The sequence below is a fragment of the Lynx rufus genome, unplaced genomic scaffold (genome assembly GCF_022079265.1).
Source record: "Lynx rufus isolate CCGP_SWC_20201006 ecotype Redwood Valley unplaced genomic scaffold, mLynRuf1.p SCAF_1, whole genome shotgun sequence".
In the NCBI taxonomy this organism is placed as follows: Eukaryota; Metazoa; Chordata; class Mammalia; order Carnivora; family Felidae; genus Lynx; species Lynx rufus.
In genome coordinates, this window is record NW_025814823.1 from 104,211,322 (window position 1) to 104,227,391 (window position 16,070).

The following is a 16,070-nucleotide window of genomic DNA, read 5'->3' on the forward strand; positions in this document are numbered from 1 at the left end:
TTGCCAAGGGCTGGAAGAAGGCAGAAATACGGAGGTGGTTTTTAATGGGGATGATGTTGGGAAAACAAAAAAGGTCTGGAGATGGATGATGGTGATGGTTGCACAACAGTGAACATGTACTTAATGCCACAGAAGTATACACTTAAAATGGTTAAAATGATACATTTTATATTATATACATAATACAAAATATATACACATATATGTTTTTACACACACACACACACACACACACACATTTTTTTACCACAATAAAAAAAGTTAAAAAATTATGTGCTCAGATGGCTCAGTCAGTTATGCATCTGACTCTTGATTTCGGCTCAGGTCATGATCTCACAGTTCATAGCATCAAGCCCCACATCGGGGTCTGCACTGATAGTGTGGAGCCTGCTTGAGATTCTCTCCTCCTCTGTCTCTGCCCCTACCCTGCTCATGCTGGCTCACTCTCTCTCACTCTCACTCTCTCTCAAACTAAAGAAACTTTAAAAAAAGTATGTGCTCACTGCAGGAAAAAATGTTTTAATCAGAAAGTATCAAACAGGCAAAAAGTTATGGCTCGTAAGCATAATGAAATCTCTCCTCATAATTTGGTATAGGGCCTTCAAATCTCTTCAATATTCATTTCTATTTACTTGAGATTGTACAAACTAATTTGCTCTTACACATTTACCTAAGTTGTTAAGAGCTGTTTAAAAAAACTCACTGCACAGTACTTCACCATGATGACAGACTAAATTTTACTTAGCTACTGCTCTAGTGTTGGATATATTGGTTAATTTTTTTTAATGTTTATTATTTATTTCTGAGATGGGGGAGGGGCAGAGAGAGAGAGGGACACAGAGAATCTCAAGCAGGCTTTGCGCTGTCTTCGAGAAGCCCGATTTGGGCTCCAACTCACAAACCCTGAGATCATGACCTGAGCCGGAATCAAGAATCAGAGGCTTAGCCGACTAACCACTCAGGCACCCCTGGATTATGTTCTATATTGCTGAATTTTAAGAGTCCTTTATTTATTATAGATACCAATATGTTATCAGATAAAGGATTTGCAAATACCTTCTTCCATTCTGTAGGTTGTTCTGTCCATCTTTTTGATAGTACCCTTTGAAGCACGAAAGTTTTTTTTTTTTTTTTAATTTTTTTTAATGTTTGTTTATTTTTGAGACACACAGAGACACAGCATGAGTGGCAGCGGGGCAGAGAGAGAGGGAGACACAGAATCAGAAGCAGGGTCCAGACTCTGAGCTGTCAGCACAGAGCCCGACATGGGGCTCAAACTCACAAACCGTGAGATCATGACCTGAGCTGAAGTCGGTCGCTCAACGGACTGAGCCACCCAGGCGCCCCTGAAGCACGAAAGTTTTATTTTTGATGAAGTCTATCTCATGTTGGTTATGTTTTAAGGGTCATATCCTAGAAACCATTGCCTAATCCAAGGCCACAAAAACCTATTCCTATGTTTTCTTCTAAGAGTTTGATAGTTCTGGCTCTCACATTCAGGTCTGATACATTAGGAGTTAATTTTTGTGTACAGGAAGAGGTGGGGTCTACTTTCATATGTACATACTTGGATATCTAGTTGTCCCAGCACCATTTGTTAAAAAGACTAGTTTTTCCCTCCACTGAAATGTCCTGGCACCCTTATCAAAAATCAGTTAACCGTAACTCGAAGGGTTTATTTCTGGACTGTTATTCCACTCATTTTTATGTCTATCCTGATGCCAGTACATAGTCTTGAATTTTTTATACTGAATTTTTTAGAGTAAGTTGCAGTATTAGGACATATGGCTCCCCCTTTGGTCTTTTTCAAGACTGTTTGGCTGCGTGGGGTCCTTTGCATTTCATCTGAATTTTAGCATCAGCCTGTCAATTCTGCAAAGAAGCCAGCTGACATTTGGAAAGGGATTGCAGTGAATCTGTAGATTACTTGGACAGTATTGATCTTAGGCTACAATAATACTAAGTTTCCCAAACAGTAAAAATGGGATGTCTTTACATTGACTTAGGTGTTCTTTAATTACTTTCAATGATACTCTGTAGTAATTCCTGTGTGAAAGACTCCAACTTCCTTTGTTGTATTTCTTATTTTTTAAAGATTTTATTTTTAAGTAATCACGTCCAACGTGGGGCCTGAACCCACAACCCTGAGATCAAGACTTGCATCCTCTACTAACTGAGACAGCCAGGAGCCCCTGTTGAATTTATTCTTAAGTATTTTATTCTTCTTGACACTAGTGTAAATGTCTTCAGAATTTCATTTTGAGAATGCTTATGGTCAAAGTAAAGGAATGCAAGTGATCTTTGTATTGTATCCTGTAACCTTGCTGACCTTAGTTATTAGCTCTACTGGTTTGTAAACTTGCTGTTTAAAAGCAATGCCTTTGGCAGGCACCTGGGGGCTCAGTTAAGTGTTAGACTGTGGGTTTCAGCTCAGGTCTTATCTCACAGTTGGTGGGATCAAGCTCCGTGTTGGGCTCTGGGCTGACAGCATAGAGCCTGCTTGGGATTCTCTTTCTCTCTCTTTCTCAAAATAAATGTATGAATTTTAAAAAAATAAATAAATAAGCACACAATGAAATGAAATGAAATGAAATGAAATGAAATGAAATGAAATGAAATGAAATGAAATGAAATGAAAACTGATGCCTGTGGGGGCACCTGGCTGGCTCAGTTTGGTAGAGCATGGGACTCTTGATCTTGGGGTTGTGAGTTCAAGCCCCACATTGTGGGTAGAGATTACTTTAAAAAATTAAATCTTTTTAACAAATAAATAAATAAATAATAAAACTGCCTTAATGAGCCATAAAGCATACAAGGCTGTGTGTATGAAACCCTTTTCAGTCATATACACGTAAAATGTAAACAAGAACAGATTTAAGTCTTCCGTTCCAAACTTATTCTAGGTCCTGTACTCCCTGGTCCTGCTTGGAGCGTGAATTTTCTGTTTTTAATTTGCCAAACACTTCTGATAGAAATAAAGAAATGTATTTGATAGGATTTCACTAGGGTAATTTAGGGGGAAAACGAAATCCTTCTGAAAATTATGCTATTAAATTTGCAATCTCCCCATTAATAGCTGTATCCCTCTGTTACCTGGATATTCAAATAAACATGGCTGCTGTCCCTTCAGAAGGTATCAGGGAGGAAAAACCCAACTTTTAGATTTCATATCCATCCCTGATGGAACTGCAATCCTCATTAAAAGGCAACACTTACCAAATCTCTCCTGCACCATAAGGGCCACCTGTTTTCCCACCTGTGTGCTCCCGGTGAAGGACAGCAGGTTCACCCGTTCATCTTTGGCCATTGCAGTGCTGCAGGGGAATAAACACAGTCACCCAAGGCAGAGAAACCCAGCAACAGTGGCACCTGCTGGAACCAGGTCAGAACATTTCCTCATCATGAAAAGACACTCAGTCAAAGATACAAATATGTCTATCCCAAGGATGCAAAGGAAAGTTTTCATGAAAATGAACTAGATGTTCACAGGCAGAGCCATACAGCACAATAGGCTAACCTGGTCTGGGAGCTCTCTGTAAACTGAAATCACCTTGAGGACATTGTTAAGGATGAAAGTCCTTCCTATACATTATGACCTTAGCACTTCCTTGATTAACATCCCAGTTATTCTGCAGACCCCTCAACTACTAATTCCTTTAAGAATTAAAAATGTGAAGGTTGCAGGAAAGTATCCTAAGTATCTCTCACGAAAGCTCACTTAATAAAGACTGTGCTAGGATTTCCAGTTACCTCTAAGAAATATAAATCAGATACTATCGATTTGATCCACCTGGCTCCTGGTTCAGAGCTTCAAAGGACTCAGTATGGACCATGCAGGGTAGCCAGAGCATCAGACTTACGTCAAGGCTGGAACAGCTTGATGAGATTATGCATGGAGACTTACCCAGGTTCAGCCCAGCAAACGTGAGCACGGATATGGATACTCAAAAGTGGCTGTTACTAAATGCATGAATGCAAACACTACACTATCTGAGCTAGCTCAAGACCAAAGTGAAGGACTGATGTCCAAAGAAGAGGGGCGCCTGGGTGACTCAGTTGGTTAAGCGTCCAACTCTTGAGTTTAACTCAGGTTATGATCTCATGGTTCATGGGTTCAACACCCGCATCGGCCCTGCCCTGACAGTGCGGACCCTGCTTGGGAATCTGTCTCCCTCTCTCTCTGCTCCTCCCCCACTCATGATTCCTCTCTCTCTCTCAAAAATAAACATTAAAAAAAAACAAAGTACAAAGCGCAAAAAAGACTAGGTCAAAGGATATATTATTCATTTTATAAATGACATTTAGATATTATTTCACTATCCACTCTATATGTGAAAGTTGTATTTTCTAACACGTTCCCATTTTTATAAAAAAAGGACTGATTCATTCATTCATTCATTCATTTTGAGATTGACCAGTAGGTGGAGTACTATGGTAACAGTGATGGATGGAGATCAACATTTTAACTACACCAGTGTGGGCTGTGAGGCCTGACTCCTATGAAACCACACTTAATTAAAGTCTAAGCCAGGGGCACCTGGCTGGCTCAGCGGGCAGAGCATGGGACTCTTGATCTTGGAGTTGTGAGTTCAAACCCCACGTTGGATATAAAGATCACTTAAACATAAAATCTTAAAATAAATACATAAACAAAGTCTAAGCCACTAGCAACAACTTCAACTTCCATCATTGTTCAGGGCAATCAGAGTCAGTTCCCAGCTTAAAAACAGGCTCTGATGTTATGCTGAGTTAAAGAAACCAGACACAAAAGGCCACATGTTATACGATTCCATCTACATGAAATGTCCCAAACAGGCCCAACTATAGAGATAGAAAGTACAGGAGTGGTTGCCAGGGGGAAGAGGGAAGATGGTAAGTGAGTGCTAATACGTACAAAGTTCCTTCCTGGTGAAATGAAAATGTTCTCTAATAAGATAATGGTAATGGTTGTAAAACACTGTGAATATTCTAAAAACCACTCAACTGTACCTTTTTAAAGAGAAAATTTCATGGTATGTGAATTATATAGCAATTTTCTTAAAACAATACATTTTTAAAAAGAGGCTCTATTCTCAGGGGCCCCTTTTTTCATTCAGCTCAAGAACCTAGACAATAGGATGTGGGGGGAGGAATACACCAGACTCCAATTCCACAGCTTTGCTTTGTGAGTAAGCACCTTTATAAATCAAGTGTCAGGAAGCCATAGATGTCCCAATGTTCCAGCAGTTTCTTATTTTAGGCTGTAAACATCTTACACAAGTAGCTCTGGGTAATTAAAAAAAATAATTCTTACTCTTCTTCCAACAAAGACTAATGAAGACAAAGCCCAATAAGGTACGTAATAATAATGATTCCAAAAAACCACTCACACCTCCTCAGCTTTACTGGGTTTCATTACTGTAATAAAGATGATTCTGGAGTACCTGGGTGGCTCAGTCAGCTAAGGGTCTGACTTCGGCTAAGGTCATGATCTCACAGATCATGAGTTTGAGGCCCGCGTCAGGCTCTGTACTGACAGCTCAGAGCCTGGAGCCTGCTTCGGATTCTGTGTCTCCCTCTCTCTCTCCCTCTCTCTGCTCCTCCCCCACTGGCATTCTGTGTCTCTCAAAAATAAATAAAGATTGAAAAAACTTAAAAAAAAAAAGATGATTCGGATCAATCAACCCGGAGTCCTTGAACAGAAAAAGACGCAGGGCCCGTTGACCTACCCTATATCTGCTCCACCACAGGTCAAGGAACAAATAGCACCAGGCAGTTTGTTGTCTTCTAGAACCTTGGCTATTATCCTAAAAAAGGAAAAAGCAATTACTAAGAAAGAAAACAATTCCTAAAACTAGGAATAATTTCCAACTGCGTGACTTCCTTTTTCCAACTTTCTCCCTCACTCTGACCCCAAACATGCAGGCCTGCATTTCACCTCACATATTACAGACGAGGTTTTCCAATACTTAAAGGCAGAACTCTTTTCCCCCTAAAATCTTTAGAAGAAAAAAAAAACATACAAAATAAATAAAAGATACAATGCAATGGTCAGGTAGTTCAACTGCTCACTGTTTTCTAACATTTTTCTGCCAAACTAGGAACACATATCTAGCTTAAGACAACAGAGTGATCACAAGACGTTTGTTTTTGGTTTTTGTTTTGGTCTCTTGCCACAAATCCATCAAAATGATGGCAAAGAAATAAAAAGATGCTTTGGATTCTGTGTCTCCCTCTCTCTTGCCCCTACAGTGTTCATGCTATGACTCTCACTCTCTCTCTCTCCTTCAAAAATAAACGCTTAAAAAATTTTTAAAAATAAAGAAAGAAAAAGGAAGAAAGGTAGTCCCCATCAGCAAATGAAATCCCAACACATCTGTGCAAAGCAAAGGCCAGCCAGAGAAGTGGTAAAGGAGGAAACCGAAAGAGGCCCCCAAACCTAGTGTAGTTGCTGAGGAGGTACAGCAGAGGGAGCTACACCTGCCAACATAACCTCAACAAGTTCACGACTAGTCTCCTCTGGCTTCACACCAAATCCTTTACTAAAGAAATATCAGCACCCTCCAGGCTAAAGCACTGTGGGCTAGCAGTTTTTTAACACTGAATAATACAACTTATTCTATGAATCAAAGTAATAACTACAGTTCCATACACCTTAAATCTGATGAGGAGTTGTAAAAAATGGTAATTCTGGTTTCTCTTTCATTCATTTTGAGCTTCCTGGATACAGCCAAGACTATTCATCAATCCTCCTAACCTTCTGGCTACTTCCTAATTTCTAATTTGTTTAAATTTTTTTAAAAAATCCAAATTAAAAAAACAAACACTTCCATAAAAAAAGGGACCGCTGTTAAACATAAATTCTTTAACTGTCTCCGAAGCTGTCCTTTATAGTGGTTTTCTTTTTTCCTGCCCACCAAGGATCATACATGCAGTTGTAATGTCTGAACCTAGATTTCAGGTCGTACAATTTTTTCCACAGACTCAGGGTATATACACTGTCTGCAGAAGGAGGCGGATTGTTTTTGAAGGGTCAGGATTTTGCTCTGTGTCTGTGGGTTTACAAAACCCTTTTCCCTATTGCATGAGCCTCTGACTTTGGGTTAAGTCTCTCGTTCTGTTGCCCAGGTGACCTGGTCAATGTCAGGGCGTCACCAGTGCTACAGAGACACAGCATGACTTACGGTAGACACAACCCCTGACCGGTGAACTCCATCTGGACTGGCCTAACAACGTGAGAACTGTAAATGGGAACCTCAGGCTTTCTGCTCTTCCCTGAGCACAGGGACTTTTGTAACTTCATGTCCCTTATGGGTAACTGAAAGCTGTGCCTATGGAATTTTTCTAAGACATTCTGCTTCTTGTGAGTCAGCAGGCTTGTGAGTCAGAGCAACCCCCACACCTGTCCAAAGCAGATCTCACCTCCTTACTCCTGCATAAAATGTTACAAAGACACAGAATAAAGAGAAATACTGGATGCTATCCCTCCTGGCAAACTATGACCTTTCCTACATCTTTATGAATAGAAAAAGGGACAACGCGTAGGCAGTGTTCATCTAGGAATCTGAACGTTTAGCTGACTCTGCAGCACCTTGAGTTAACTCCAGCAAAATCTAGCATCATTTTATTTACTGTCTTCTCTAACAGAATCAGCTAACATTCTCAATTACCTAAAAAATCAGCCACACTCCCATAGGAACATTTCAAATCCTTCAAACTATTTAGAGCAAATAAATGAGATCAAAGGAGCAATCACGTAGAACATGTGAAACTATTATCAAAATAAATATTTTAAACCAGCTGATGGGGCACCTGGGTGCTCAGTCGATTAAGTGCCCCACTCTTCATTACAGCTCAGGTCATGATCTCATGGTCGGGCTCTGTGTTGCCAGCGCAGAGCCTGCTTGTGATTCTCTCTACCTCTCTGTCTCCCAAAATAAAAAAATGAACTTGAAAAAAAAAAAAGCTGCCTAATAACAATCGGTAAGTCTGTTCACTCTGTTGACATTAACTGTTTTGGGTTTGTTTTTTAAGGTTTATTTTTAAAAACTGCCCAGGAATCTCATATTTATACATGTGATTTGTCTCATGTGTCATGCAGATTAGAGTAGTCTTTAGTACTTAATTATAATTCAAGTATAATTATAATCATAAATTTTAATTATTATAAATAAGTCAGTAGTTATTTAATTGTTATATTTAATTATCCTGCCTTGGAGGATAAAGTTTCCTCAATATCATGTATTCCTTTCAAGTAAATACTAACACATACTACTCTCTCTTTCAGCCCATGTGTCAATTCCTAAGCCACTGCTCCTCAATGGACTTCTAACCTCAAGGACCCTCTTCCATAAAGACTCCACAGGCTTTCTACCAGCAATTCTTAAATCAGAGAAAGAAGACCATGCAGCCAATGGAACAGCAAGAACGGTCACCACTCTACACGGGAAGACATCCTGTTCTATACAGACTCTAAATGCCACAACGATAAACCAGTAATACTGATTTTATGACCTAATCAGAGTTGTCAAGTTCTCTAAAATGATTAAAAATTTTTTTGTCACCAAAAGATGAAATACATTTTAGATAGTGTTAGAAGAGTCAATAGAACAGTATAATAACCATTTCTTTGTTTTGCCAACCACCTATTAAACAAAAGCCAGGAAACTATCACCTGGGTAAAAATCAAAACCATGAACATGTTTAGAAGTTACTAAATACAGTCCGTAAATTGTAAGGATAGTTCCTTTCCACTGGATTTGGTGTTATTTCCCAAAAGACATAAAAGTTTTGAAGAGCCCAATTTCAATACCTTTATCAATATCTGGCTTGTTTCCAAAGAGTTCAATTACACGGCTCTGCAAGAGCTCCATATACCGTAAAATGATGTAAAAGTTATTACAGGGGCACATGGATACCTCAGTCAGTCAAGAAGCCGACTTCAGCTCAGATCATGAACTCCCCATTGTGAGTTCAGGCCCTGTATTGGGCTCTGTGCTGTTAGCATGGAGTCTCCTTAGGATCCTTGGTCTCCCTGTCTCTCTGCCCCTCCCCTGCTAGATCTCCCCTCTCCCCCCCTCGGACCCCTCCCCCCCACCGCCGCCTCTCTCTCTCTCCTTCTCAAACATTAAAAAAAAAAAAAATCTGATTACAAGCCAAGGAGAAAAAAAGGTTACCCAAGTTCTATGCTTAATAAATATGACCCTTCCACACTGGATTAAAAGCCAGTGCCTACCGATCACCTTTTCCGATTATTCGATACTCAGGAAAAGAAAGCCACACATACTTACTTTGTGACAGCTACACTAATGAGGGAAGTTGTTGGAGCTCCTTTCCTTGAGAGGATCAAAAAAAAAAGCAACTTAGTTTGGTGGAAATCATAAATACCTTTTATTGTCAAGCAGAAACAAGTCTTTCTGAGAAGTTCTGTCCAATTAAACCACAGAGCCTAATAAGTGATATCAACATTTGTCCTTGAGCTTTGCGTCTTTGGGAGCTCAGGTACTACAAAACTTTGAAAAACATAAAAATGGCACCAAGCAACTTTGAACCTGCTTGCTGCACTGATCACGGGAACTGTTACATTAACCTCTGTCAATTATGGAAATGGAAATCTATCAACATGAACTTTACAAGTTCCTTAGAAGGCTCAAGGGGCTGGAAAAAAACCACACGACTAGTCCTTATGGATTAAAACATTAAAAGGCATGGGTCCCTTTGGCAACATGGTGCCAAATCATCAATCTCCCACCGATGCCTGGCCTTTGTAGAGAGTCTGTGAAAGCATTCAACCGAACACAACATTAACGTAAGTTAATTACCAGTGGAACAGATGCCAAATGGGCAAAGACAACTGTCCTGGCCTTCCTAATCTAACTTCTCCCATTCAACACAGAAGTTAAAAACAAGCAACTGTTTTGTCATCTACAAAATACAGACATTCTCCCAACTAACATCTACTATCCCATATTTTCCAGAGAGGTAAAAGTTAATGTATCAATGGGAACAATGGTCAAGGGCTGCAGAATCACTTGGGAATTCAGTATGAAATTTTTCCTGAATGGGAAAAAAGTAAGTCAAGTTTCACAAAGAGGATTGGGACTCTTCCCAAGTTCTTTTTTCTCCAACTTTCTAACTGGGTTTTCTATTTGCAGAATGTGTTATAAAGAATATATCCAGTCTTGGGTGCCTGAACAGCTCAGTTGGTTAAGCGTCCAACTTCGGCTCAGGTCATGACATCACAGTTCGTGCATTCAAGCCCCGCGCTGGGCTCTGTGCTGACAGCTCAGAGTCTGAAGCCTGCTCTGAATTCTTTGTCTCCCTCTTTGTCTGCCCCTTCCCCCCTCCATGCTGTCTTTCTCTCTCAAAAATAAATAAATGTTTAAAAAAAAAAAAAAGATAAGAAGAACGAAGAAAGTAAGCAGGTCTTACCAAAGGCAGACATTCCCACAGATCATGGCAATGGCATTGTTCCAGCCATACACTGCCACAGGGAAGTTGAACGCAGTGATGATGCCAACCAGGCCTACAGGATTCCACTGTTCAATGAGGGCATGGCCAGGTCCTGAGGACAGGGAAGGAGTGGACCGTGCTTAAGCATACTGATTTAATGCACTTGATGGTGATAATAACAAAGCCTGAAATCATTCATTTTCAGAACTAAGGTGCATGAGACCAAGAGGGGATTCCAGGTATCTCACAGTGGTTCACTTTACACAGCTAATCGGCATACCATAAAAGCTGCTATTACCGCACTACCTTATAAACTGTAAGGATACCATTATGCCTCTGACGCTCACAGGAACTCCATGTGGATCAGGGCAGCATGAGCACCATCCAAGAGACGAGGAAAGCTCAAAGAGGTGATGAGAGGTGCCATGGGTGAGGTGAATGCAAAGGGCAGAACACAGGAGTTGTGACTCCTATTCTTTATATTGCCTGTAAAGCCCTTGGCCAACCTCTCCATATGAAGACAACGACACTCACAAGGAACAAGAACAGTTCTAAGAATTACATACGCATTAAATGAATGACCGGCACAAGGCTTCACATTCATAGAGAAAAATGGGAACTACAAAGACACCATGTGTTCGCTATATACAAATTTTACATGTAACATCACCCACCATCCCACAAGGGCCTATTTTTTTTAATGTTTACTTATTTATTTAAAGTTTACTTATTTATTTTTGAGAGAAAGCGTGAGCAGGGGAGGGACAGAGAGGGAAGAAGAGAGAGAGAGACAGAGGGAGAGAGGGAGGGATGGAGACAGAGAATCCCAAGCAGGCTCCACACTGTCAGCACAGAGCCCAAGGCTGGGCAGGGCTCAAACTCCCATAAACCATGAGATCATGACCCAAACCAAAAGCAAGAGTTTAACCAACTGAGCCACCTAGGCGCCTCAAAGGGCCTATTTTAATCAAAGGCAGATGGAGCAGTGAACTGGAGCAAGGAGGTGGACAGTTCACAAATGGAGTTAAAACCACACACCGACTGGAAGGTGATGCTCCCAGCCGTCCATCTTTCTGGCCACATTCACCCTGTGGGAACAGGGTGCCCAGGAGCTGCTGCCCTCCCTTTCCTCGACGCACCTCAATCCTCCTCCCCTCCCTGAGATGATGTGCTGACACACTCTTCCTGGCAGGGCCTGCCTCCTCCTCTCCTGCCCTCCCCCCCACAGAGGCCAGTGCAGCCCTGATCACCTCCCTCCCCTGCTTACAACTCTGTGGTATCTGGATCACTACCGTAACTGCCCTCAGGACAAAGTCCGAATTCTTCAACAGGACAAGTGCCTTCCCGGGGCTCCCTCTCCACCCTGCCTCCCCGCTCAGATGGTGCCTGCAAGCTGTGTGCAATCAAGGCAGTTGCCCAAATAAGCCACATTCTCCCAGCTTATTTTTTTTTTTATTTTTTATTTATTTTTGAGACAGAGAGAGACAGAGCATGAGCAGGGGAGGGGCAGAGAGAGGGGGAGACACAGAATCCGAAGCGGGCTCCAGGCTCTGAGCTGTCAGCACAGAGCCCAACGCGGGGCTCGAACCCACGAACCGTGAGATCATGACCTGAGCCGAAGTCGGACGCTCGACCAACGGAGCCACCCAGGCGCCCCTCTCCCAGCTTATTTCATGTGGGCTTTGGCCCAGCGTTAAGACCATCCTGCCCCACCCCTCTCACCCCTGAGGCCTTGCCTTGGATTACTGTCTCCCAGGGGCCTTTCCTGACCCCCGCAAAGCTGGCTCAGGGCCCCGCCCTCCCCTGCACCCCACCACAGGACTTATCATGCTCTGTTACACTCCTCCCATTACTTGTCCATTACTTGCCTCCCACTCTAAAACACAAAGAATCTTCAATCTTATAAATTCCTTTAGGGCAAGGACAACGCCTTATTGATCAAGTATCACCTATCCGTTCACCTGGCACCTGCTAGACACTCAGTAAGCATCTACTACACCAATGAAGTCAAAGTTACCAGCAAAGCCTCTGTAGAGGTGAATAAATCTACTCTCCTAAAATATGTGTAAAACAAGCGAAAAAGGTTTTAATTGGTGAGGCAGACATCTCAGCAGGTATAAATCAAAGAAGTTCCTGTTTGCAGATGTATATTTCTCCAAACTGGAAATTTACTAACTTTTCAAACTAGAAAAGCCTATTAAAAATCATTAATAAAGGGCACCTGGGTGGCTCAGTCAGCTAAGCATCCAATTCTTGGCTCTGTCTCAGGTCATGATCTCGCAGTTCCTAAGGTTGAGCCCCATGTTGGGCTCTGCGCTGTAAGCACAGAACATGCTTGGGATTCTCTGTCTCCGGCTCTCTCTGCCCCTCTCCTGCTCGTGCTTGCTTGCTCTCTCTCTCTCCCTCTCAAAGTAAACAAACAAACATAAAAAGAAAAAGAAACAGGGGTGCCTGGGTGGCTCAGCTGGTTAAGTGTCTAACTCTTGATTTCAGCTCAGGTCATGATCTCACACTTCATGAGTTTGAGCCCTGTGCTTGGGATTCTCTCTCTCTCCCTCTCTCTCTGCCCTTCTCCCACTCCCCACATCTCTCTCTCAAAATTTATAAATAAATATTTAAAAGAAACAAAGGAAAGACAGGGAGGGAGGAAGGATGACAATAGCAGCCATCAATAATTCTGCTACACACAGACAACCACTGGGACTGCTTTGGCCAACTTCCATTCCCAGGTACTTTCTACACAGACATGCAGTCACCTGTTTTGCTCCATCAACAATGCCAACTTTCCAAATCACATAAACCCTTACCCTCACTGTTGAAACCTCCTCAGAGTACAAGGTCAGTCATTGCAACATAGTAATTTTCAGCAAAAAAACTGAAAAAATACCCCGTGTATCCATTATTTGGGAACTGGCTAAAATAATTAGTGTCCTGACAACCAACAGACTAATAAAAAAAGATGAAGGAAGTCCCCTCCTGGAATGATAAGCAACAATCTCTGAGACACCTTAAGTAAAAAGTAAGTATAGAACATATAGCTTGGTCATGTCTGTGTGCCTAAAAGACACATATTTGCCCACCCAAAAACAAAAGCTCTAAAAAGATATACAAGAAACCAGAAACATTCACTACTTCCATGGGGATTCTTGGGAGCATCCAGGAGGGTAAGAAAATAACTTTTCATCCTTTACCATTTCATTCTTTTTCAATTTTGTGATACAAATTTATCACCTCTTAAGAAAAAAAGAAAAAAAAAACCTAGAACAATTTAAAAGTAAACACAACTTTCCCATAAAAGTGTGCGGTTGTGGGAAACAATCTTCCCAAGTATGACTTTTAATATATGCTAATAGACTGGGGCACCAGGGTGGCTCAATTAAGCGTCTGACTTTTTTTTTTTTTTAAGGAGAATGGTTATCTTTATTTTTTTTTATTTTTCTTTTCATGTTTTTATTTATTTTTGAGACAGAGACAGAGCATGAGCAGGGGAGGGGCAGAGAGAGAGGGAGACACAGAATCCGAAGCAAGCTCCAGGCTCTGAGCTGTCAGCACAGAGCCTGACGTGGGGCTCGAACTCATGGACTGTGAGATCATGACCTGAGCTGAAGTCAGACGCTTAACCCACTGAGCCACCCAGGCGCCCCAAACGTCTGACTCTTGATTTCAGCTCAGGTCATGATCTCACGGTTTATGTGTTTGCGTCTCACATTGGGCTCTGTGCAGGAGCCTGCTTGTGATTCTCTCTCTCCCTCTCTCTCTGCCCCTCCTGTGCTCACACACTCTGTCAAAATAAATAAATAAAAAGAAAATAATATATATATATACACACACACACATATATACCAACAAACTACCAAAATTAGCTTAACCTTTGTCATATAAAATGGCACTCAGATCATTAAAAATATTTTTTAAATATTTATTCATTTGTAAGAGATAATAGAGACTGAACATGAGTGGGGGAGGGGCAAAGAGAGGAGACACAGAACCCAAGGTAGGTCCCAGGCTATGAGCTGTTAGCACAGAGCCCAACACAGGGCTCAAACTCACAGACCACAAGATCATGACCAGAGCTGAAGTTGGACACCCAACCAACTGAGGCAACCAGCTGCCCCTAGATCATTTCAAATGTTTCCTATTGACACTACAAGGAACATCTTTACATATAAATATTTGTCACATTTCAGGGAATTTACTCAAATTAGATTCTTGAAACTGGTATTAAATATTTCAGGCCGTTTGCATAGATTTTTGAATTGTTTTCCTGATGGACTAGTGATTCATGTTACCAAAAGTCCCCATAAAAGAACAGCTGTCTCACCCACGGACTTGCCAAAACAGTCTAATCTTTTTTTTTTTTTAATTTTTTTTTTCAACGTTTATCTATTTTTGGGACAGAGAGAGACAGAGCATGAACGGGGGAGGGGCAGAGAGAGAGGGAGACACAGAATCGGAAACAGGCTCCAGGCTCTGAGCCATCAGCCCAGAGCCCGACGCGGGGCTCGAACTCACGGACCGCGAGATCGTGACATGGCTGAAGTCGGACGCCTAACCGACTGCGCCACCCAGGCGCCCCTCTAATCTTTAAAAATAGAAAATTTTAAGAAGGATCTTCATCTGATGTTCTCACCTATTGTAATTTACATTTGTTCATGCAGAGATTAAAGACATTTTCATATTTTTATGTGATATATCCAATTCCTCTTTTGCAAACTGTTCACAGCCAGCACATTTTTTGGAGCTCTAAGAGTCAAAAACTCTTAGTTTAACTGACTTCATTGCTTACTTTCAGAAGGCAAGATGGGTCCCCCAATCATCCGTGATAAGCCAACAGCATAATCACAAATATCCACGTACTCTTGAACTTCTCCTACACCTTCCACTAAGATTTTCCCCATCTCCAAAGACACCTAAAAAACAAAAAGCCAAGAAGCATTTTTCCGACACAATTCACAGTTTAATTACTAAATTTATGGGGCGAGGAGGTTGGGCAGGAAAGCAAACCATATTTTGGGTCTCTTTTGTGAAGGTAATGATCTTAAAAAAGTCTGTTATTATCTTAACAATTTAAAAAACCAAAAACAGGGTGCCTGGGTGGCTGTCAGTTAAGCGTCCGACTTCGGCACAAGTCATGACCTCACAATTCATGGGTTCGAGTCCCACGTCAGGCTCTGTGCTAACAGCTCAGAGCCTGGAGCCTGCTTCGGATCCTGTGTCTCCCTCTCTCTCTGCCCCTCCCCAATTCATGCGCTGTCTCCCTCTCTTTCAAAAATAAACATTAAAAAAAGAAAAAAAACCCAAGAACTGTCTTTATTTTTCTTTGTTCCTCTTGTCCATCTTTCCTCTAAAAAGAAGATTTTAAGGGGCGCCTGGGTGGCGCAGTCGGTTAAGCGTCCGACTTCAGCCAGGTCACGATCTCGCGGTCTGTGAGTTCGAGCCCCGCGTCGGGCTCTGGGCTGATGGCTCAGAGCCTGGAGCCTGTTTCCGATTCTGTGTCTCCCTCTCTCTCTGCCCCTCCCCCGTTCATACTCTGTCTCTCTCTGTCCCAAAAATAAATAAATGTTGAAAAAAAAAATTTAAAAAAAAAAAAAAAAAAGAAGATTTTAAATGTATGAACTGTTTTCCTTAAGCATCACAAT

The 16,070-nt window shown here is 41.6% G+C and overlaps 1 protein-coding gene across 1 annotated transcript in view; it reads right to left on the reverse strand.

Annotated features, from left to right (window-relative positions):
• The window catches only part of ALDH7A1 (aldehyde dehydrogenase 7 family member A1), a 39,323-nt gene that overhangs the window by 14,995 nt on the left and 8,258 nt on the right, over nucleotides 1–16,070 (reverse strand). The window contains exons 5-9 of the mRNA XM_047084024.1: nucleotides 15,218–15,341; nucleotides 10,411–10,543; nucleotides 9,270–9,314; nucleotides 5,709–5,786; nucleotides 3,217–3,314 (exon numbers count right to left, since the gene is read on the reverse strand). Of these exons, the coding sequence (XP_046939980.1) occupies nucleotides 3,217–3,314; nucleotides 5,709–5,786; nucleotides 9,270–9,314; nucleotides 10,411–10,543; nucleotides 15,218–15,341 (478 nt within the window). The remainder of the gene's footprint in view (nucleotides 1–3,216; nucleotides 3,315–5,708; nucleotides 5,787–9,269; nucleotides 9,315–10,410; nucleotides 10,544–15,217; nucleotides 15,342–16,070) is intronic.